Source organism: Myotis daubentonii, chromosome 3, assembly GCF_963259705.1.
Source record: "Myotis daubentonii chromosome 3, mMyoDau2.1, whole genome shotgun sequence".
NCBI classification, from domain to species: Eukaryota; Metazoa; Chordata; class Mammalia; order Chiroptera; family Vespertilionidae; genus Myotis; species Myotis daubentonii.
The window spans coordinates 19,957,994-19,980,360 of NC_081842.1; the positions used below are offsets into that span (position 1 = coordinate 19,957,994).

General features: G+C 44.8%; 1 protein-coding gene across 2 annotated transcripts in view; it reads left to right on the forward strand.

The window, feature by feature from the left end:
* ARHGEF26 (Rho guanine nucleotide exchange factor 26) overlaps positions 1–21,103 on the forward strand; it is a 112,222-nt gene extending 91,119 nt beyond the window's left edge. For both annotated transcript variants that reach the window (XM_059686849.1, XM_059686850.1), the window contains 4 exons: positions 7,195–7,404; positions 16,566–16,633; positions 18,117–18,221; positions 18,727–21,103. In XM_059686849.1, the coding sequence (XP_059542832.1) occupies positions 7,195–7,404; positions 16,566–16,633; positions 18,117–18,221; positions 18,727–18,869 (526 nt within the window). In that variant the 3' untranslated portion in view covers positions 18,870–21,103. The remainder of the gene's footprint in view (positions 1–7,194; positions 7,405–16,565; positions 16,634–18,116; positions 18,222–18,726) is intronic.
* The last annotated feature ends 1,264 nt before the right edge of the window (positions 21,104–22,367 follow it).

Genomic DNA, 22,367 nt, shown 5'->3' on the forward strand with positions numbered 1-22,367 from the left:
GTGTTTCTTATGCTAAAGATTAAATTATTTGATTGGTTAAAAAATGGTTTGAAACCTGTAGCCATTGCTACCTCTGAAGGTTGTGGTGTACTCTGGGGGGCAGGCCTGGATGTGTGGCCTCTGAAATACGGCCTTAGGAACAAATGCATTTAGATCCATGCCTCTCCCTCCTCATCAGGAACTCATGTCAGATGGCAAGGGAGTGAAGGACAACCATTGGTTTATTTTTGTCATAATTGATATGAATAGTGTACACTGTGGTAGCAGTGATTTTCCTGCAAAATCCCTCACAACATCCCTCATCCCTTTTTTGTGGCTGAAAAAGTGAATTCAGTATATTTTCCCCTTTCCTTCAAAGAAATCGGTAGAAGTAAACTTAAATGGGAAGGTGGTGCTTTGGAATAACTTTGTTACCCATTGAAGAAGCTGCCTGCTTGCTCTTTAGAGTTTAGTTCTCGTTATGCCAGGGAGAACGCTTCTGTGGGGTGCCAGCAGCCCCTCATACCTGTCCGCCTGCTCTTTGTCAAGGACCATGGGTTCGGGACATCCCGTGGGCAGCTGGGAAAGTCCCAGGCTGTGGAACCTGGAGATCAGTGGTGACAGGAGTCGGCGCTTCTGTTGGTCCTGTTGTGGGCCACTGGCCATCCCTTTTGGTGACAGTGAGTGACAGCCGATCCTTGTCTTACCAATGGATGTGACCCTCACCTCCACCATTCGTTATCTTCTTGACAATGAACCAGGAAGCATGTGCATGTTTGTTAGTCTTCAGAATTATTTTGAGGAGCTGGGCAAGTAAGGCTGCTTGAAGTCAGCTTCTAGATAAATATCCTGTCTTGTTTTGCTGGTTGGAGCACTTGACAAATTATTAATTTCTCAACAGAAGTATTTATGGTAGCTCTAATTATACCTTTTCCCAGTTTAATAGCTGACATTTACTGGCTGTGAGCCAGGCATGATTATAAGATTTTTACAGGCAATAAGATAAAGAATCTTCACAACAACCCAAAGAGATAGGTATTATTATCCCCATTTTACAGATGAGAAAACTGAAAACAGAGAGGATCAGACCACGGAGTGAGTGATAGAAGTGGGATTTTTACAGACATTCCAAATCAAGTCTGTACTCTTAACTGTTATGCTATAGTTATTACTTTAACATTGTCTATTATTTCCACCAAAAATTTGTTTGTGTAATCAAATACCACCCTTTAAAATTGAAATTAACATCAGTCATTCGAAAAAGTGTTTCGATCTGTTAACGCAAAATAAGTTTTTGTGTAGTCCAATATTCTCCAACCCAGAAATGTTGAACTAGAGTATTTTTATTCCCGTTAAGCACAAGATCAAATATGAGGATCTAGAAGTCATGTTTTTAGAGAAGAGAAGCAAGCTGGATTCCGGAGAGGAAGAAATATCACACAGGCCTTGAAGGGAAGTAGGAAGAATGGCCTTTGATCCTTATAAAACCCCATGTGCTTCCTGAATCAGTGCGCTGGGAGAAGGGCAGAGCCGTTACAAATCCCCGAGAGAAAAGCCAGAGGGCCTAGGAGAGGACCTTGGAGAATGACCCCAAGGAAGGATGACTTGGAAATGTCACAGAGGCCTTAGAAGAGGAAGATGGAATTTCAGGAGGTCACAGGTGCTCAACATCATCAGATAGTGTAGATGTCAAGAATGGTAGTGAAACCCAGGTCATTGGATTCGGTGGGTGTTGGGCCACACTGACCTTGGGGGGTGATTTCACTGGCATGTACGCCCAGGGGCTGAGACAGTGAAGACGCAGGCGGCTGCTCACTGAGGGGACCTTTGTCTCAACACCAGCAGATTCAAGTAAAAGTTTTTTTATGACAAGGAAGCCGTGGGAATGTTTGATAGAAAGCCTGTGTAAAGGAAGCTGCTGAATAGGTAAAAAATAATCACTACTGCTGGCCAGCAGGGATCAGTGGTTGAGTGTCAACCCGTGAACCAGGAGATCACGGTTTGATTCCAAGTCAGGGCACATGCCTGGGTGTGGGGCATGCAGGAGGCAGCCGAAACATCTCTCATCATTGATATTTCTGTTTTTCTCCTCTCTCTTCCTCTCTGAAATCAATAAAAAATATATTTTTTAAAGTCACTACTTGGCTATGTATGCAGAAAACAGTGTTTTGTTTTGGATAATTGTTGATATCATCTTTTCCTTTAAATTTTATAAAAGGGTTGAAAAGCGATACACCTCACCGTGATCAGTGGCTTTCTTAAACCGAGGATTATGGAGCACTTTTACCCTTCTGTCCCATATACATTTCTATAAAGGCTAGAATGATCTATAACGAGCATATATTTATTATTTTTAAATTAGGATAACATTGAAAACTGCATAAACATGTATTTTAAAACACTAAAGCTACATGTTTAGGTGTTTTATAAAAGGAAGGATTGGTGGTGGTGGTGGTACTGGTTTGCTTTTCACCTGTCAGATTTTGGTTATACAATAAAGTTGCGGAACAATGCCAAAGGAATGTGAGACAAGTCACAGTTAGGGCTGATAGCAGGGGGTTGCAGTCTACCCTCCCCTCATGTCCCTACTCCCCTCTTTCCTTGCATATTCCTGGCTGTGTCTTGGTCAACTAACCTATTTCCCATTCTCGGTCATCCTGATTATGTGCTTACGATGTTGGCTAATGCGTGTTAAGGTGGAAACTCCCCCTGAGGCGTTTGCCTGTCTGAAGCACCTCCCTGATCGGAGGCAGGCCCAGATGGGTCCGAGCCCCACAGGAGGAACCTGTTCTGTCCCACGTCTCCTTTATGACGTTTATGGACCCAAATCTGGGTCCAAGGAAATATCTTGGTTTACGGAGTGAGATTGGGATCCAGACTTTTATATTTTCCAGACATTTCCTCCAGATGTCCTGATTATTTGTTGACTAACCCATCAGTTCCTCCAGATTTGAAATGCCACCTATGTCATGTACTAAATTCCCAGGTGTGAGCACACGGTTCTATTTTGCTCATGCCCAGTCCCAGTCTTTGAATTACAGTAGCTTTACAATCTATTTTTTTTTTTTAAAAAAAACAACTTTCTTTTTTTTTTTTTAATATATTTTATTGATTTTTTACAGAGAGGAAGGGAGAGAGATAGAGAGTTAGAAACATCGATGAGAGAGAAACATCGACCAGCTGCCTCCTGCACATCTCCTACTGGGGATATGCCCGCAACCCAGGTACATGCCCTTGACCGGAATCGAACCTGGGACCTTTCAGTCCGCAGGCCAAGGCTCTATCCACTGAGCCAAACCGGTTTCGGCACAATCTATTTTTAATATGTCATAAGGCTCATTCTTATCAGGAAGAATTGATACCTGTATAATGTCAATCTTATTATTTCAGGCCGTTTTCTGAAGTAAAGTAGTTGAAGGCTGTCTTTATATAGCAGGAACTGGTTAAGTTTAATCCTAAATATTTTATGTGGCTTGTGACAATTATAAGGGTGCTTCTTCTGTTATATTTTCGGAGTGTCATTTATGTATAGAAGAGCCTATTTTTTAACCCAACGATTTTACTGAATTTCATCTGCAAATAATCAGTTGTTTGTATGGGGGAACAATGCCATTATCCAATAGTCGCTTAAGCTATACCCATCAGCATCCACAGACACCTGGAGTGATGGTAGTCTTTCACATCTATGCATTTGTTATTTTTAAATTTATTTGTACCTTGAATTGTGAAATACTTCAAACGAACAGGAAATTGTCAAATACTAACATACCTATCTTTTATATAAAAGAAGATATTAACTTCTTTTCGTATTTATCAGATCTCTGCTTTTTAAACAAAAACCTGGTATAATACCACAGGTAAACCTGAAATCCCTTTACCATTATTCCATCTCCCTCCTCCCTCTTCCCAGAGTAACTCCTGTCCTGAGGTTGGGGCTATCATCCTATACTCCCTGTTGTGTGTGTGTGTGTGTGTGTGTGTGTGTATGCATATGTGTGTATATGTATATGTGTGTGTATATATATGTGTGTGTATATATGTATATATATGTGTGTGTGTATGTAGTTTTAGTGTTTTAAAACACATTTTTATGCAGTTTTCAATGTTGTCCTAATTTAAAAGTAATAAATATATCCCCGTTATAGATCATCCTAGCCTTTATAGAAATGTATATGGGACAGAAGAATAAAAGTGCTCCATAATCCTCAGTTTAAGAAAGCCACTGTTCACTGTGAGGTGTATCACTTTTCAACCCGTGCTGTTAGGTGGAATTTAGTAGAACCGAAAACTATCTGATCTGCTTAACAAAAGAAGGCCTTCCCGAGAGAAGCCTAATTGGGGTATGTATTTACCACCATATCCTGTTCTGTACGGATAGTTCTTTATCTTGTTAAAAAAAAAAAAAAAAAAAAAAAAAGACAAGAAAGGGTTGTCAACAAAGGTTGCTGGACTTGAAGCGGGGTTTAACCGGGAAACCCATCATTGTTTATGCCACAGAGCAACAGACTTATATAGACTTGATCGCTGCACCTGATAGAGCCCGGCTTGCACAAAGCAGCCAGGCTTGATGAGCAGCTGGTAAACTTGGAGCACGTATAGGACAATGAGAGGAAGTCTACACATAAACTTCTCCCTGCGAGGGAAGGTGGTTTTTCCATTTGCCTTTTTCTGAGCAATTTAACTTCCTAATTCGTGGTCCAAATTGTTTCCGAGACTATGTAAACCATATGTTTGCTAAGCGCTGGAGACAAACATGGGGAAGTCTCATTAGCAGCAGCTTCCCTCCGGAAAGGGGCTTTTTCCCCAGTCCAGCTTAGCCTGCTTTCTACTTACTGGACAGGAGCGAGGAAGCAGAGGAGGGAATCGGGTCGGAAATAGCTGCCTCTGGCTATATTCCGCCCCCCCTCCCCCCTTCCTTCTGCTTAAGCACGTAGTCTAACATAAGTTATCCTCTGTATCAGCACGAGAGCAATAGTGGGTGCTGACTGACATGAGGAGGAGGCAGTTCAGTATTTAGCAGGTCTGGAGAGGGGAAATGCAGTTACTTTTGAACCTTTAGGAGATTAAGTGCATGTGTGTGAGGGAGCATGAGCAGTGACCGGGCTAGCAAGAGTGAGATGCTTTTCCATATGTGTTTTATTGGGTTTGAATAATCGCTGACAAGGATAAAGAAGTTACTACTGTTAAATGAAAGCAAGTTCTTTTTATATTAAATTTATTAAAAGAGTAGTGAAGTTGTAAATGGTATTTATTATGAGATGAAGTTTACAGGTCTAGATAAAATGATGTTATTGGATGATTGCTATTGAATCAAATTTTTTTTTTTTTTTAAAAAAAGGCAAACATTTCCTGCTTCCTATTTTGGACTCACAAGTCAAAACAGTGGGATAGTTCCTTATAAGGCCTCTTCAATGACACAGATGTGCAGATGTGTAGAAACTGTCACCTGGAGGTGAACTCTCAAAGCTATGAATAAAGTGGCGTAGCTCATCACCCACTCTGGATATTTGAGAGAACAACAGGCATACACTGGGTCAGCGGTCACCCTCGCTCTTTAATGGTCTCATAGTTCTTATCGCTGAAGAGAACAATTAAAAACATTCTATTATAATTTATCTCCTTCTTCTGTCTCTAATTACCCTCAAAGACAAAGATTCAAAGCACCCATGAAACACAATAGCTACTATTGTTTGTATTTGGGCAAACACTGGGGAAATTAGAAACTCTGAAACTTAAGAGACACAAAAAAAATAAAAAGATTTAGGTAGTTTATTCGTATTAGTTTACATTAGTTTCCTGTAAACTCTTGGTCTTGGTTTCTAGTGGGGACTACCCAACAGGTAAAACCACTTCATGCTAAAGACTTTCTGGAATGTGAGTCATCTTGAATGACTGCTTTATAGCATGTACATTTCTTTGCCACCTATTTCTTTGGAAATGCAAAGACTATCTGTTCAGTGTCATTGTATAAGGCACTACCTACACACCCAGGCACACGGCATTGGGGTGGTTGGAGTTTTCTGTCTGCAGCAAATTATTTTAACTGGAAATCGAGTGCCTTTGACTAACGGGGGTAGTATTTTTTAACTTGTGAGTTGGACCCAGAGTAACTAGGAGTTGCAGAGAGAGGGCCATAACCAGGAAGCCTTCCTCATCTTGTTGTTTCTCTTGTTGAGGTTTTGCTTTTGCTTGTGTGTTTGTTTTATCTTGAGTCCTGGGCTGTTAAGTCCATGTCCGAGATATCTGGACACACATTATAAACTTTTTCTGCTCTTCCAAAAACTGACTGCTTTGTTTCTGGTAAACATGGTCTTTTAAACACACAATCTTAGTTGTTTGTAAAGTGTATCATCTCTTTCCTCCTTTTATAAAAATTGTGAGCTTTGATAAGCCTCATTGTGGTATGACCAGTACTGTTGTATATCCTGAGTATGGCTTTGCGCGTCTGCAGGCAGTTAGTTCCGGGAGAGCTTTGGGGGTGATCTTGCCGTGTGAGCTTTCAGTTAATACAGATTATTACCCTAGCAACAAAAGGCTTGTCAGAGGGCAGTATTTCGCTTTGATATATAATAACTGTGTTTGCTGTTTTTTGAGGGAACACTCTATCAAGCTAAATTTTAGAAAAGATATAGCTTTTCAAGGAGAGTACAGGGGAGTAGTTGATAGGCAGCTGTCCAGCACTGAATAAAAGAAATTCTGAGAAATCTTGAGCAAATGGCTTGTTCTGGAATTCCTAGTATAGGAATTTTTCTTTTCTTTTAATTTCCCTGAGTTCACACATTTGTGTTTATTATTAAGTAAGGAAGCCGTTTGACATTGTTCCTAGACTGTACTTAAATGTATTGCATCGTTATCAATTTATTCAACAGATATTTATTGAGCTCTCCCATGTTCAACTGCAAAGGTACATAGTCACAGTAGAGGGAAAGCTGTATCTAAGCTGGGTAGGGATTTTCAAGGAGATGAGGGCGTATGCAGGGAGTGATTATAACTAGCCACCAAGAAATCCAAGCATGAACCAGAAGACATGAAGGGTTTAAGGATGGGTGCAAGGTGGTAGCGTCAATGGCTTTTAGAAACTGGTAGGTTGAAGAATTGTTGGGCTTTATTAGAAGAAGAGAGACAGGCAGTGGTGATGAGAGCCCTGTTTGACATCCGGATTACAGGTGACGGTCTCGTCCACTATTGACATGTTCTTTTCCCTTTTCCTTACAGTGAAGAAAGTTACAACGTCAACGATTATTCCTTAAGAGATCAGCTATTGGTGGAATCTTGTGACAATGAAGAGCTTACTTCGTCGCCAGGGAAGAACAGTTCCACAATGCTTTATTCAAGACAGAACTCTGCCAGTCACCTCTTCACTCTGACCGTCCTTAGTAACCACGCGAATGAGAAAGTGGAAATGCTGCTAGGGGCTGAGACACAGTGAGTAGGGGTGGGGAGAGGGTTTCAGAGCAGCTGGTATCAGTCTTCCCTGCCTCGTGGCCCTGGGACTTCCTGGAAATAGGGAGGGGACTTGAGTGGGTGTGGTGATTGCTGGGCTGTTCAGGGAACCAGCAGGAGACACCTTCCCAAAGCTGAGGAAGGCGATTCTTCAGCTCAAAGACAGTGCAAGACCTCCTTTGGGAGCCCCTCTCCTAAGCAGAGAGTGTAATATGTCTGAGCTTTGGATTTTATAAGACTTGAAGGAGCCCTAACCGGTTTGGCTCAGTGGATAGAGTGTCAGCCTGCGGATTGAAAGGCCCCAGGTTCGATTCCGGTCAAGGGCATGTACCTTGGTTGCGGGCACATCCCCAGTAAGGGGTGTGCAGGAGGCAGCTGATCAATGTCTCTCTCTCATTGATGTTTCTAACTCTCTATCCCTCTCCCTTCCTCCCTGTAAAAAATTAATAAAAATAGATTTAAAAAAAAAAAGACTTGAAGGATAAAAACGTCTTACACACTTTGGTGGTTAGTGCGTGTCCAGATGTTCTGAAGCATTCTCAGAAACTGGAGACTTCCTTTCATCACTTGCAGTTAGTAATGGCGAAAGTGTGTTGGTTTTGCTTTGTGTCTCCCTTTCCTCTGTGTTTATAAGGAGTGTTTGTTTTTTATCCAGGCCTTGCCAACATAGCAGAGCTCTTCCCAGCTGTCTCCTTTGTAATGTATGCCATCTCCACCACTGTTTCTGAGATTCCTGGAGGAGAGTAGGAAGTAAACCGACGAGCGCAGTTCTTTTTGCACAGAGGCCAGATCCTTTCCTGGGACATTCCGTAGCATTAGTCACCCCACCTGCCTTTTGATTGTACCCCGGGCTGAATGGATATTCCTTTCCTCAGTCAGAAATATTCTCAGAAGATCTGGTTATGTCACCAGTAAACTCATGCGTATGACTCATATTTGCAGTTCTTTAATTAATAAAAAAGAACATTCCAGAAAGGGCATGGGGCAGACGTCTCCTTGGGTACAAAGGGAGTGACTCCCTCACTCTCTCCCACCAGGAACTCAATTACAGTTCAAAAGTAAATAACTAGACAAAGACTTTTAAGCTCACGGATGTGGTGTTGAAGGAAAATATATTACAGCCATATGCACTTTCCTTTAAAAACAGTAGACTGTTTAAAAGTCTAGCAAATTGACCCTCGTGGCTCCGTTCGTTGAAGCATCGTCTGTATACCAAAAGGTTGAGGGGTTCGATTCCAGGTCAGGGCACATACCTAGGTTGCAGGTTCAATCCCTGGTAACCAATCGATGTTTCTCTCTCACATCTATGTTTCTCCTTTTCTCCCTTCCTCTCCCTCTAAAATCAATAAACATACCCTTGAGTGAGGAATTTAAAAAAAAATCTGGTAAGTTGGTATATGCCGTAATTGGAAATGTGCAGGTCATCTCTGGGTTACTTGGTTTTGAGCAATCAAAGTTTGGGTCTATATATCATGTTTTCTTTGCTTCTAAGATTTGCACAATGTATAGGAGTGTATACATTTTTCATGTTTTGCCTCTTTTGTACATGGTTAATATAGTTCATTAGCAATCCAGTTGAGAAAAGGTTTTCACCACCGCACTGGCCTTGAGTAATTGTAGAACCCAGGCAAGTCACATGTATCCTTTGGCTACTAATTCTTCAATTTTGAAAAAGAATAGGGTTCATCCCTAAATATTTACCTTCTTTGAAAAGCTGTTCTTAGCAGAGGCCACCTGGGGAATATGAAATGTAGAGTGAGCTGTAGGAGGGGTGCAGCTGTTTGGCACAAAGACAGTTCAACAATCATGACAGTGACATTGAGGAAGAACAGGTCGATAGCTCTGATTACATGAAGAATGCAGAAAAGCTCACTGAAGGGAATGGGGCACACCCTTGGTGAGCATCTGGGCTGTGCCAGCTCTAGAACAGGAAGAAGGGGCCCATAGCCCTTTCTGGAATGTTCTTTTCTATTAATTAAAGAACTACCAGGCACTGAGCCAGCTCTAGAACAGGAAGAAGGGGCCCATAGCTGTTTCCAGAGAAAAGGAGAACCTCAGAGCTGAAGGGGCATCTAAGTCAGGTGACAGTGCCGATGCCCCAGGATCATTATTATGTCTGTTCTGGCCAACTGAAGAATACTACCCTCTTGGAATCTCAAAAGTATCTTGTTTAGACAATAAAATATGTGATGACCCTAATTACTAGTCTGTAGCCCAACTCCCTTTTCCCCCTAAAAGTAAAACGAGACTCACAGAGGTGAAGTGATTTGCCTGCAGGAAGTGAGTTATTGCCAAAGCTGGGACTAGACCCTGACTTTCCTCAATGCAGAATTATTCCTAGTAGCAGAGTTTTTCCTTAATCACTGAGAGGCTGCCGGCCATACAGACAGTCCTACCCCATCCTTGCTGCTCAGGTTGGCCTTGTTCTGGATCTAGAAGGGATACTAGGAAGCCAGTTGCTATAAAATGTGGGAAACTATTAAAATGTGGATTTTTTCCCCCAAGTCCGTAAGCTGTAAAAGGAAAAAGTTTGTGGAAACTTAGATGATAAATTTTTAAAATGTTATATGCTTTGAAATATTTTAAAACAAAATGCTGAATATATGTATCTGAAAAATTATTTTCTGCATAAAACAGCTTTTTTTTTTTTTTTTTTGTTCCTTTGCCTGGGTTTTTCCCTCTTCCTGGAATGCCCTCTTCAGACCTCCTTGAATTACCAAGTGCATCTCCTCTCAGGGCTCATGCCAAGTCTTCCCTCTACGACAGTGGTCGGCAAACTGTGGCTTGCAAGCCTCATGCGGCCCTTTGGCCCCTTGAGTGTGAAAGAGAGGGGTCAGTGATGCTTTGGATTTTTGGTACTTCATACGGAATTACCCCTTAACCGTCTTCTATATGGCTTCCTCTGACTCCCTGCTGAGGCCGTCCCATCCAAAATTAGCCATGGCTTCCTAGTTACCACACCCAGTCAGTCTTCTCCTTTCTTTACCGCAAGGCCATTTAATGTTGACCATCAGACTGAGGCTAACTCCTTTTGGAGATGCTTTCTCAAAGAATCTCTCAGTTTTATGTCCATGTTTAACCATCCCTCTTCGCTTTCCCTTCAGAAATGCAACTGCCTGAAGCCAGGCATCACCCCTGCCCACCGCTTTCCCCAGTTACTCAGTCTGGAGACTTGGTGTCATTTCTGATGCTCCCAGTCTGCACAGATCCATCACCGGCCAGCCCTTCCTGTACTAAAGTCTACTGCAGCCTTCCGCGTGTTTCCACTCCACTCCCTCCTCCTAGAACACCCCCTACGCCCCTTATCTTTTGAACCACCTAACTATCTTCTCTCTAATCATTCTGTATGGCATTACGACTGAATTCCACACTCAGCTCTGGTTTTGTCCTCGTCTCACTTCGTACCTAGCAAGTTCCCACTAAATATTTTTGGAATTGACCCGCAGTGAATATAATTAGCTTTTCTTTATCCAAAAGAAGGCAGCGTAGTAGCCACATGGAGGGAGATACTGCCTCTCTCCCAGTCTCTGTTCAGGGTTCTCTTTTTGGTGCTGGAGCAAATTTTCTCTAAATTCCATGTGTTTTACAACGTTTGCTCATTAAAGACTTGATCAAATTTTTTTTTTTTTTAGAATGTACATCTAGGCCGTGTATACTGCTATATCTGTTTCCCTGTTAAAGATCTTAAGTCATTGTCTTGTTAATGAGACAGGAGTCTGTGAAAATTACAAAAGCTCACCCTTTATGAAAGGACAAAGGAAGAATGTTTTACTACTGTCCTCTCTTTTCCCTCTGGGCCTTCCCAGAGGAATGTGGGAGCCAAGAGCCCCCTTTGTCTGCCTTCATTCAAATGAAGCCCGGACAGCTGCTGTGGCACAGACCAGCGGCCGAGGCAAGTGGCGTCCTGGCATCTTTTGTCCCCAGTGGACTTTGGATGGCATCTGGGTCTAGTGTACATCGTGACGGGATGCCAGGAGATACTCAGCGGGGGGCACAAACTTTCTTCACCCATTATTTTTAGCGATAAGATGTAATCACCTGACACGGTAATCAAAGATCCTTCTCAACATTTCTCTCTCGCAAGAACTGGGAGCCTAATGGATGGGGCTGGTCCCGTCGGCTGTGCAGACAGCCAACTCCCGGGCCTGCCGACAAAGGCGCATGGAGCGCCCGCAGTCTTTTGTGCTCTTCCTGCTTATGTTAATGATTTCATTAACAACAGAAAGTAAACGGTACGGGATAAAACTGTAAATAGTATGTTGGACAGACTCTTACACACCCTTTAGGGAAAATCCACAATATAGAGATGACAATGGACATGGGAAAAAATATATTACAGGTCGGAGTATTTTCTCCGTGTTGAATCTTGAACCCGTGCCCAATAATGATCTTTTACTTGTACATTGTCCGTCAAAATTCATTATCGTTTGTGATCCTCATTACTGACCCCCGTGAAGGAGGAGGGCAGGTGATAGTACGGATCGATCTTTCGTTATCCAGGAAACAATTGACCCACTGCAGGTGAACTCCTGGATGCTGGAATAGACTAGGTCTCATGAGCTATTAGATATGACAAGAAGTAATTACACTCTCGTGCATGTCACAGTGCTGAATTCTAGCACTCTTAGTGGGCTCGGGAATGATCTTGCCCCGGCTCTAGTCCAGCTTCATTGGCTTTGTCAAACAGCATTATGACATCATTTTTCTTCTTACCCTGTGAGTTTTCTTTCATGGGACACTTTATGGAGCTCAGCTAGTTGAATTGAGTGTCGGAGTAAACAAAAACAGCATCTCCACTGTCTTACTTGTCATGCAAGCTTGGAAGACTGCTAACCAAAGGCTGTGGGTATATACGAATTTCAGAAGGCACCACAGGTAAATGTCTAGGCTGTGAGAAGGAACCCCAAAGGTATCCGGTCAAATGCCATTCTAAGGATAAAAGGAAGGTGAGGCAGCAGCTGGGGTCTCAGCCTCTATGGAAAGGTCAGGAGGACCAGGTCGGGGGGCAGGTCCTTGGTGGGCATTCCATTCCGTTCAGCCTCATCCTCAGCCTTGCCTCTGCGTTTCAAAGCCGACTCTGCACTTTCTCAGTACTTATCTGCCTTTTCTAGCCGATGCCTGGAATTCAGGGAAAGTCCAGCTTTGCACACAGTATCTTCGAACTGTGTGCAACTTAGCTTTAATCGACGGTGTTTTTAATGAATGATGTGCGAGCAAACTGCTGCGCAGGGAACAGGACTTGCATCATTCATGCCTTGCACTGAGAATGTGGGGGTTTTGAAAGGATGGCATGGGCAGATGTTTGTGTTAAAGGCGTCCCTTCTCAACTCGATCCTCTCCCTCTCCCCGGTCCATGTGTGTTGTGCAAAGCGCTCGGCCCAGGCCCATGGCTCTGCGTTGGGTTTGTTTTCTGCTCCGTCTGCTCCACGCTGAGGCCTGTGAAGAGCAGGAGAGCCGTTTGCTCGCTTGGCAGCCTCAGCCTAGCCCAGACCCTGGCACAGGCCGGCGCTCAGTGAATGTGGAAGAAAGCAGGGTCGGAGAGCCTCAGAGGTTGATATGCCCAGGTCCCCAGGAGGGCAGCCCTGTTTATTCTCTCACTTTGTTGGGGCCAAGGGAAAAGTCTCAGAACTAGGTGTGTGGGGGCGGGGGGGCCCTGTGACTTCATGTTGACTGGTTCATATTGTCCCCCGAGAAAAGAGCTGTCTGGAGTGAGCCCCGGACTTGATATCTGCATTTCCTAATGGGTATGTCTGGGCCTGGTTTGTCTTGTTCTTAGACTCCCGTCTTTTATGGAGCGCCTCCTCCCTGTGTGAGAGGAGCTGTGCTCTCTGCTAGCTGACCGAGGGGATTGGGGGGAGGGGGGGGCGCTCCTTGGCAGGGCTCCTGGAGGCCCTGGGGGAAGTCGTGGGGCTCTCACAGCATCTACTCCATTGAAGCCATTTCAAGAAGGGGCCCCTTTCAGCCGGGGCAACAAGGAGTGTCTTGTTCTGTCCTCCGGAGTCCCCGCGAGGGCCGCCGTGTCTGAGCGGTGCATTAGCATCCGGCAGCATGCCACAGGAGGGAAGGGTTTCATCTGGGCCTCTGGGAACTGGCCGCAGGGGGAGGCCCGGCCGAAAGCGGCCACTCGCTGCCAGGGCAGTGCCGTGCCAGGGAAACCTTACGTGGAGGATGCAGCCGGCAGCAAGGGCCGTGGCGCGGGCCCGGCGAGCCACAGGGGAGCCTGGCTTGTGGCTGTGGCACCGAGAGCACGCAGATGGGTCATTTTAGGTTTCCCTCGGGAGCAGCCCTTCCACCGTAAGATGCTTTGTTTTCAGTTTCCTTTGTACTTTGCAAATTCCAGTTGAGCCCGAGGGTAAAAAACAACAACAAAAAGAGATGGTACCCCACAAAGAGATGATATCACAGGCTGAAGTGTTTGCTTGGGGTTATTTTTAAGGAAATGATGCTTTCGTGTTCCTGAGAAAACCATCCTGAAGCCCTTTGAATGCTTTTAAAAGCCAGACGGCATGGGGAGGTGCTGTTTAAATTGTGTCTATTACTCCTGACACCCAGCCCCACAGAGCCCAGTCTCCTCCTCTCTAAAGAAGCCTGTCTTTCGCACACGGCGGTGTCCACGCTTCCCGCCTCCTCTCATTACGCCGTGAGCACCCACGAGGGAACCCCAGCTCGTGGACCCCAGACCACCTGGCTTTACCTTCTGACTGCACTGCTTGAATTGTTTTTGTGTGTGTGTGTTGTTTTGTTTTTAAATATATTTTTACTAATTTCAGATAGGAAGGGAGAGAGAGATAGAAACATCAATAATGAGAGAGAATCATTGATCGGCTGCCTCCTGCACGCCGCCCCTACCACTGGGGTTCAAGCCCACAACCCGGGCATGTGCCCAGACCAGGAATTGAACTGTGACCTCCTGGCTCATAGGTCAACGCTCAACCACTGAGCCATGCTGGCCTGACCACTTGGCTGTTTTACTGTGAGCAGGCACTTCACACTCCAAACTTCAGCTTTGTCCTCTGGGAACACGGAAATAATCATGCCAGTATTTTCTTCCAAGATTTTTGATAAGACTAGATTAGATGGTACTTGCAAAATGCAAAACATCCTCTACCTATCATGTAAATAAACCTGTTTAGAACAAGGCCCAGTTCCTACCCTCCTGGGGTGTATGGCCGGGTGAGAGAAACAGGCGAGTCGGTAAATGTTGGGGGATCGGTGTGGGATGAGTGACCCATGATTTCATAGGTCAGCAGGTGTTTGCCGAGTCCCTGCTGTGTGCCAGGCAGTGAGCCGTATAGATAAGGTGCCTGCTTTCACGAGGCTTACAGTGGACCAGGAGTGTGCAGAGAGGAGTGTGGGAACAGGACCCAGACTGGGATGGAGACGAAGTATGGGTGCACGCATCAGAGCAAGCTGCCTGGGAGAGGTGAGGCTTGTGTTTTCAGTGTGGAGTGGGTGTGTGGAACAAAGAAGTCAGACACAAAAGTGGACACAACATGGGATTCCATTTTCTTACAGAACGGGATAGGCAACACTCGTCTCTGTTGGTGGCAGCCAGAACCGGGGTGACATTTCCAGGAGGTCATTGCTTGGAAAGGGATAAAAGGGAAGCTCCTGGCATGTGTCTCTGGACCTGGTGACATGTGTACGTGGGTAAACCTAAGGAAACTCACAGAGCTACTTACACGTAAGATCAGTGCAGGCTTTTTATTTTACATACGTTCTTCAATCTAACATTTTTAAGTAGCGATTATGAGGGGGTCTAGCTCAGTAACACAGCAGGAAGGTTGTATTTGAGAGTGAACAGAGCCAGTAGGAAAGGTGTGGAACAGCATGACGTGTTCTAGCACTGGACAACGGCTGCTCTGGATGGAGGGTGGATACACATGGGGGTGAAGAGGGGGTGGCAGAGCCCGGCCGGTGTGGCTCAGTGGTTGAGCATTGACCTATGAACCAGGAGGTCATGGTTCAATTCCCGGACAGGGCACATGCCCGGGTTGCGGGCTCCATCCCCAGTGGTGGGCGTGCAGGAGACAGCCGATCAGTCATTCTCATCATTGATGTTTCTATCTCTCCCTCTCCCTTCCTCTCTGAAATCAATAAAAATCTATTTTTAAAAAAAGATGGGGTGTTAGTGAGAAAGAAGCATCTTTTAGGTACAAGCTATTATGGGAGGAAAAAAGGTGTTTTTCAAGTACTGGACATGAAGAAGGGAAGAAGGTAGAGTGGCCCTAGTAGAAATTGACCTTGGTTGGAATCTCGGATGTTAGAACTTAGTATCCTCATCTTTCTCACCGGCTTTTGGGAGGACTGTATGATATAATGGATGGGTGTCAAGTGCTGTGTCTGCCACGTCGTATGGACTTAATGCTTCTTAAGAGATTTCAAAGTTGTGTATGGGCGTGTGGCTCATTTCATTGCAATCCCGATATTTGGCTTTTCCAGGCCATAAACTGTATTATGGAGTAGTGCTTGCTTATATGAAACTTTTGATCCTTTCATTAAATAATTATTTTGTTTCATGTAAATATAGCTTAATGTTGAAGAAAAAGTCTTGTTTGCTTTGTGCCTTGAATTATTTTTGGCTATACTCATTAAGCCGTATTAATAAGCCTTTGAGCACAGTCTAAAAAAGGTCAAAAATTTCTATTTCAATAGAGCTCATATTTGGCAATATTGGTTGAAGAGGGACAAAGCAGCTTTAAATATGTCACGTTTCTCCTCTTTTCCGAAATGGTTTGAGTATGGGGGGCAAGGGAGGGGAGGGCAGGGAGGGAGACTGCCTTAGTGGGATGTTTCTTCTTTTTTAAGGAAATTTACTTTTTTGAAATGTTTAACTTCAGATTATGCGTTACTGAACATGCTTTTGTGATGGCAGTGTGTAAGTGTAGTCAGCTCTTTATGAAAGGTTAAACTGTCAAGTGAGAAGTTCCGCTTCACCAATAGCTGCTGGCCAAGTCCATTCAGAATAGTTTAAGTGTCCCAGATGGCCATTTACAACCCCTTACCTTTATTGTGAAGGTCAGCCCCAGGCCTCTCTAGGTCCTCTCTCCCGTTTGGGAAGTGGCTTTGCATTCTAGGACATGCTTCGTTCTCTGTAAACACCCTGCATCTCTCAACGGGCTCTGCCCTGTGTGTTTGTTTAGGAGCGAGCGAGCCCGCTGGATAACCGCCCTGGGACACAGCAGCGGGAAGCAGCCTCCTGACCGAACCTGTAAGTAACTCCTGGGCTGTCTGCTCTGAAAGGCTGACCGACCGTGGAGGGGTTCTGCCCCCTGCTGGACGCTGGGGTATTAACGCTTCCCCCAGGCTTCTTTCCTTCCTGCTGCCTGTCCTACATCAGAACTAGGAGAGCAGGGATCTGAATGTACCAAGGCTCTGAGTTCGAATCCAAGGTGCAGTTGTTCTTTGTTGTATAAATGCGGTACATTGTGGCATATCCACCCCGAGCCAGTTTGACCTTCTGCAGTCGGGGGCTTCATGATATATACACTGAGTGGCCAGATTATTATGACCACCCCATCAGCACTTCATTGACACTTCCAAAAATACTGAATATTGAAAACTTCCTAAGCAAATACTCTCAAGGTTTTATTATTATTATTATTGTTATTTGCACAACTAATTAACTTCATTGTACTGATGGGGTGGTCATAATAATCTGGCCGGTCATAATAATCTGGCCACTCAGTGTACAGTACTGGGTTATTGGGAAGAAGGAGTTAAATAATATCCATTGAAAGCCCTGCTTAGACTTGTGAAAGTAAAGCTCGTACATTTCTAGCTGTGGTTCAGGGTCATTGGCTGCATGTTTAAGCCATACTGACTGTCTAAATCTAAGCTGAAATGTATTTTTAACCGTAAAGAAAATGGCTTTACCATTCCTTTTGACCTTTTTTTTTTTTTTAAAATTGAAGTGATAATAGTTACAAAATGTATTTCATTCTTCTAGAGAAGTAGGAACTAATGCGGTCCAGGGTGCTGTATTAGCGCCTTCATGCTGATGTTACGCTTCTCCTGATGGTTCTAGCTGGAAGGTCAAACCCAGAGGATAAAGGGCAACGAAACTGTCTGTCCTGGAACACTCAGAAGTCACAGCTTTAAGCGTAGAGCCAAAGCTAAAGTGATGGATTGGAATAAAAGTTCATAGACTCAAGTTCTGTATTAAAAAAACAAATTAAGAAGTCTTGCCCGTCAGTACCAAGTCACTGAAGTTAATGGCTTTATTACGATTTAGCATAATGGGGAAACTCACAAAGTTTTCTAACTTTTGGTTGGAGATCTTATTTCTAACCCTCCTTGGCAGCTTCCATGTGCTGCTGCTGATGGGAAAGCACCTTGGATGAGAGCCTGGAGGCCTGGATGTGCTGTGGATTTCATCATCAGCTGCATGTCCTTGGCACGTTACCTGACCCGCCTTGTCTCAGTTTCCCCAGTGCATATGGCTGTGTTCTGCTCTGTCCTGTGACGTGACTAATGGCTCCTTCTCAAGGCTGTTCTTGAGGGGATTCCTACATCATAAAAGGCCTCTCTCGACTCTGAGCTTCTGAAGTTATAAAGCTCTTCGCCCAGCATTTTCTGCTTCTTCATAGAAGCCGGCCCCGAGTTGCACAGAGAGACTGAGAACACCATTGATTTGTACCTGTTCTGTTTTTCCTCTGCTGCTGGAAGCTCAGTATGTCCCCTTTCCTCCCTAGCACTGACCCAGGTAGAAATCATTAGATCGTTTACCGCCAAGCAGCCAGACGAACTCTCCCTGCAGGTGGCCGACGTGGTCCTCATTTATCAACGCGTCGGCGACGGTGAGTGCAGGCGTTCTCACGGGCGGGCCGGCGTTCAGGGTGTGAGGCACCAAGGGGGCTGCTTTTTGTTGTTCATGTGCACTTCCCACATCCCTTCGGTTTTTCTCATGTGCACCAGCCTCTCCTCTTTCTACACTTTATGGCTCTTACGTGTTTTTGAAAAGGGATGCAGTCACGTGGTTTGTTACTCGAAAGGAGCTATGAAAAGGTTTCCTTCCTTCCCAGTGACCTAGCTCTCATCTCCGGACAATCATTTTTTCCTGCTGCCCCTACCCAAAGCGCCCTCCTCCCCCAGCTCAGCCCAAACTCACAGACTGTCTCAGCTGCTCACTTCGGAGCCTCTGGTCATGTCACTCATTCTCCCTTGAGGACATCCCCTCTGTTCCACCTCCCTCTCCACCTCCCGTCATCTGCGGTACCCAGCATCCCTGCTTGTTGGAGCCGAGCACAGTGAAAATACCTCCAGACACGCGTTGCTTCATGAGGACTCTGTTCTTCTCTGCAGGCTGGTACGAAGGGGAGAGACTGCGAGATGGAGAAAGGGGCTGGTTTCCGATGGAATGTGCCAAGGAGATAACATGTCAAGCCACCATCGATAAGAATGTGGAGAGAATGGGACGTTTGCTAGGACTGGAGACCAACGTGTAGCCTCTCTGGTGGCCTTTTGCGACGGCAAGATTTGCACTGCATCGCGGTGGGTGGGATGGTCCTGGGCTGGTGTTCTTCTGAGTTTTTACTGAAGAGTTTTCCGGCTGATTGGATTAAAAGGAGGAAAACATTTGCCTTTAAGCTTGCCAGGTGGTTTTGCTCTCTCGGGAGAATGGCTAGTTCGCAAAGCCGGGTGTGCACACAACGATCCTCTTGCAAACCTCTCGGCCAGGGGCCCTCAACTACGGCCCGCGGGCCACACGCAAATACAGACATTGTATGTGTTCCCGTTTTGTTTTTTACTTCAAAATAAGATACGTGCAGTGTGCATAGGAATTTGTTCATAGTTTTTTTTTTTAACTATAGTCCGGCCCTCCAACGGTCTGAGGGCCCGTGAACTGGCCCCCTGTTTAAAAAGTTTGAGGACCCCTGCTAGGTAAACAGAGTAGCTGGGCAGGCAGTCCACATGCGGGATGCAGGGGCCTGGACTCCTCCCAGTTGCACTGCGTCTGGCAATAAGACATGTACATACGATGCTGTATCCTGATTCTCTAGCCTCACTTAACCAAGAATGGGCTCTCGCTGTGTAAGCATCTCCTTATGTGGTTTTCCCAGCATTAGCAGGAGTCTCTATCTTGAAGGAATGCTCAGTTTTGTATATACTTTTCCTGCTCTGACATTTTAGGTCTGATTAGAGTGCTGTGTGGATTTCAAAAGAAACTGACAGAGTTCTGAAGGTGAGCAAAGTTTTTTTAAACCCTTTCCAGGGAAAGGGAAATTGACACTTGAATTGCTGCCACCTCTCTCCTGGTCAGCAGGGAAGGAAGGAGGCCTTACTTATTTTTAAAAAAATATATCCATCGTACCCAATATTGGCCTAAGACAAGTATAGCCTAATAACACTACGCTACTTTAACAGCATAAAATTTAGATGGTTCGCATATGTGAGAAAAGCTTAAATATAGGACAGTAATCCCAACTGAGCTGATACACGGACATGAGGCGGCTTCGCCTTCAGTAATGCAAGGTTTCTGACTGTTTCTCCTCCCACTCATTTCCTAATAGGAAATGGGCTGACACACTTTAACACTCCCAAGGAAGATCAGATTTGGCCTTAAAAGGGACCGAGAAACCAGCATGGTACTGAATTGAAACATAACAGTTTGCCTTTCATGGGGGAACCCATTTTCTCTGCACAAAGGCCTCCCTGGCTGGGTTTGGAGCCTCTCTTTACTGCAGGTGTCTGCAGAACTGCTTCCACTCGTGCAAGGAGAGGGAGGAGTCATTTTAAAAGTGTGTTTCAGACACAGGGCGTAAGGTTTGGAAGATTGAGAGTGGAGAGCCGATCTGTACCACCAGCGATGTTCGCTCTCTGCTCCATTCTCTTCCACCAACGGGGAAAACCTGGCAAAGGATGCATTGTTCAAGGCCTCAGATCTCTGTGTGACATGCCCAGCTGCTGCCTGCCAACCAGTTACCCAAATTGGCAGTAAAGTTGAAAATAGTGCAGGAGGTAAGTACACTTGGCTCTCGTGCCCTGAGTCCTCCCACCTCAGCAGTGAGCCAGGGAGGAGCACCCTGGACCTTCTTGCCCTGATGGCTCCCCTTTCCCTGTGCATACATTTCTGGGAATAAAACACATGCCAGGCCCTGAGTTCCTTGAGGTCAGGAAGTCACAGCAGGAGGCCACAGCAAGAGATGTTGGGGACTGAGAAAAAAAGAAATCTGTCTCCTTCCTCGTTAACGTCAGAGACTTTTTGAAGGAGAGGGGAACAAGTTGTAATCTAATCTAACCTGATGTTTTCATGTAGGAAGGAAGGTCAATTTGTTGCTTGCACAGGGATCAATTTTGTGTTATTTTTGCTAATACCCAGACGCTAAAAAGCAACTAAACGAGTCCTGTGAATTAATTTATAAGTAGAGATGTCAAACAGCTTTGGAAATATGTGCATCTTATAAGTCAAAGCCGTATTGAGCAGGCAGGTTAATACTGCTGTTAGGTATAGTGTTTTACAGGAGGTATTTAACACATTCACAGCGTGTGTCGTTTTTATGCGACACAGTGCTGTTTGCCAACCTAGTTCAGGTTCTAGAATAGCTTCTCTGAATTGCACAATTTCATTCAGCGACCTGTGGAGAACAAAAATACTCATTTTTGTCCCAATGAATTGAGACTGCTTGTACACTTTCGACGAAACATGTGAATTGATAAAGATTTTGTATATACGTGTTCATTGGTCCTGGTGTGATTTAATTTACTGTAGATATATTCATTTAAGTAAATTTTTTGCTGAATTCTTGGCCAAATCTGAGTTCTACGAAAAAGATATCGGCAGCTGACATCAAAGGGAACGGGTGTGTCCTTGGTTTCGTGTTGGCATCAGCTGCCCCAGAAGGCTGGAGCATTTTTAAGAGCTGGGCCATACTGTTTCTTCTCATGGTTTCCACAAAACTGCATGACTGACTAGCTTCTATTAAATAGTTCACAGTCCCCTAACCGCTATTGACCCCTGGAGTATCTCTTACTCATTTTGGCCACCTAGTATCTAAACCTCTGTGCTTGTGAAATTTCACTACCTTGTGAATCTTGGTAGAAGGCAAAGAATGAGTTATTCTATAGCAGTGGTTCTCAGCCTTCTGGCCCTTTAAATACAGTTCCTCATGTTGTCACCCAACCATAAAATTATATTCGTTGCTACTTCATAACTGTAATGTTTATACTGTTTTGAATCGTAATGTAAATATCTGATATGCAGGATGGTCTTAGGCGACCCCCGTGAAAGGGTCATTTGACCGTCAAAGGGGTTGCAACCCACAGGTTGAGAACCGCTGTTTCTGTAGTTAGTTGTTTTATTTTTTTGCTGTGTGACAGATTTCTTTAAGACAACACTCATTTTTTATCTCACAGTTTTTAAAAATGTTTTTAATTTTTAGAGAGAGAGGAAGGGAGAGAGAAACATCTATTGACTGCCTTCTACATGCCCTGTACTGGGGATCTAGCCTGCAACCCAGGCATGTGCCCAGACTGGGAATTGAACCGGCCACCTCTCAGTGCATGGGACGATGCTTAACTGAGCCACACCGGCCAGGGCCATCGCATAGTTCTGTAGTCAGAAGTCAAGGATGGCCTGGTGGGGTTCTCTGCTTGGAGCATCGCAGACTGAAGTCAGAGTGTTGGCTGGCTGATTTCTCAACTGGAAGGAGCTAAGGTGTCTTCTTTCAAGCTCATACCTGTCATTCACCCCTTCACTTCCTTGTGACAGCCGCCTGAGATCCCTGTTTCCCTGCTGGCTGCCAGTGCGGGGTGAGGGGGAGAATGCTCACAGCTTCCACTGGCCGTTCATATTCCTTGCCAGGTGGCTTCTTCCATCCTTAAGGCAGCAGTGGCATGTTGAATCCTCAGACTTGGGATCCCTCTGACTCCATACACAATATGCTATCAGCAGGGGAAAAAACTCTGCTTTTAAAGAACTCCTGTTAATTCTATTAGACCCACGG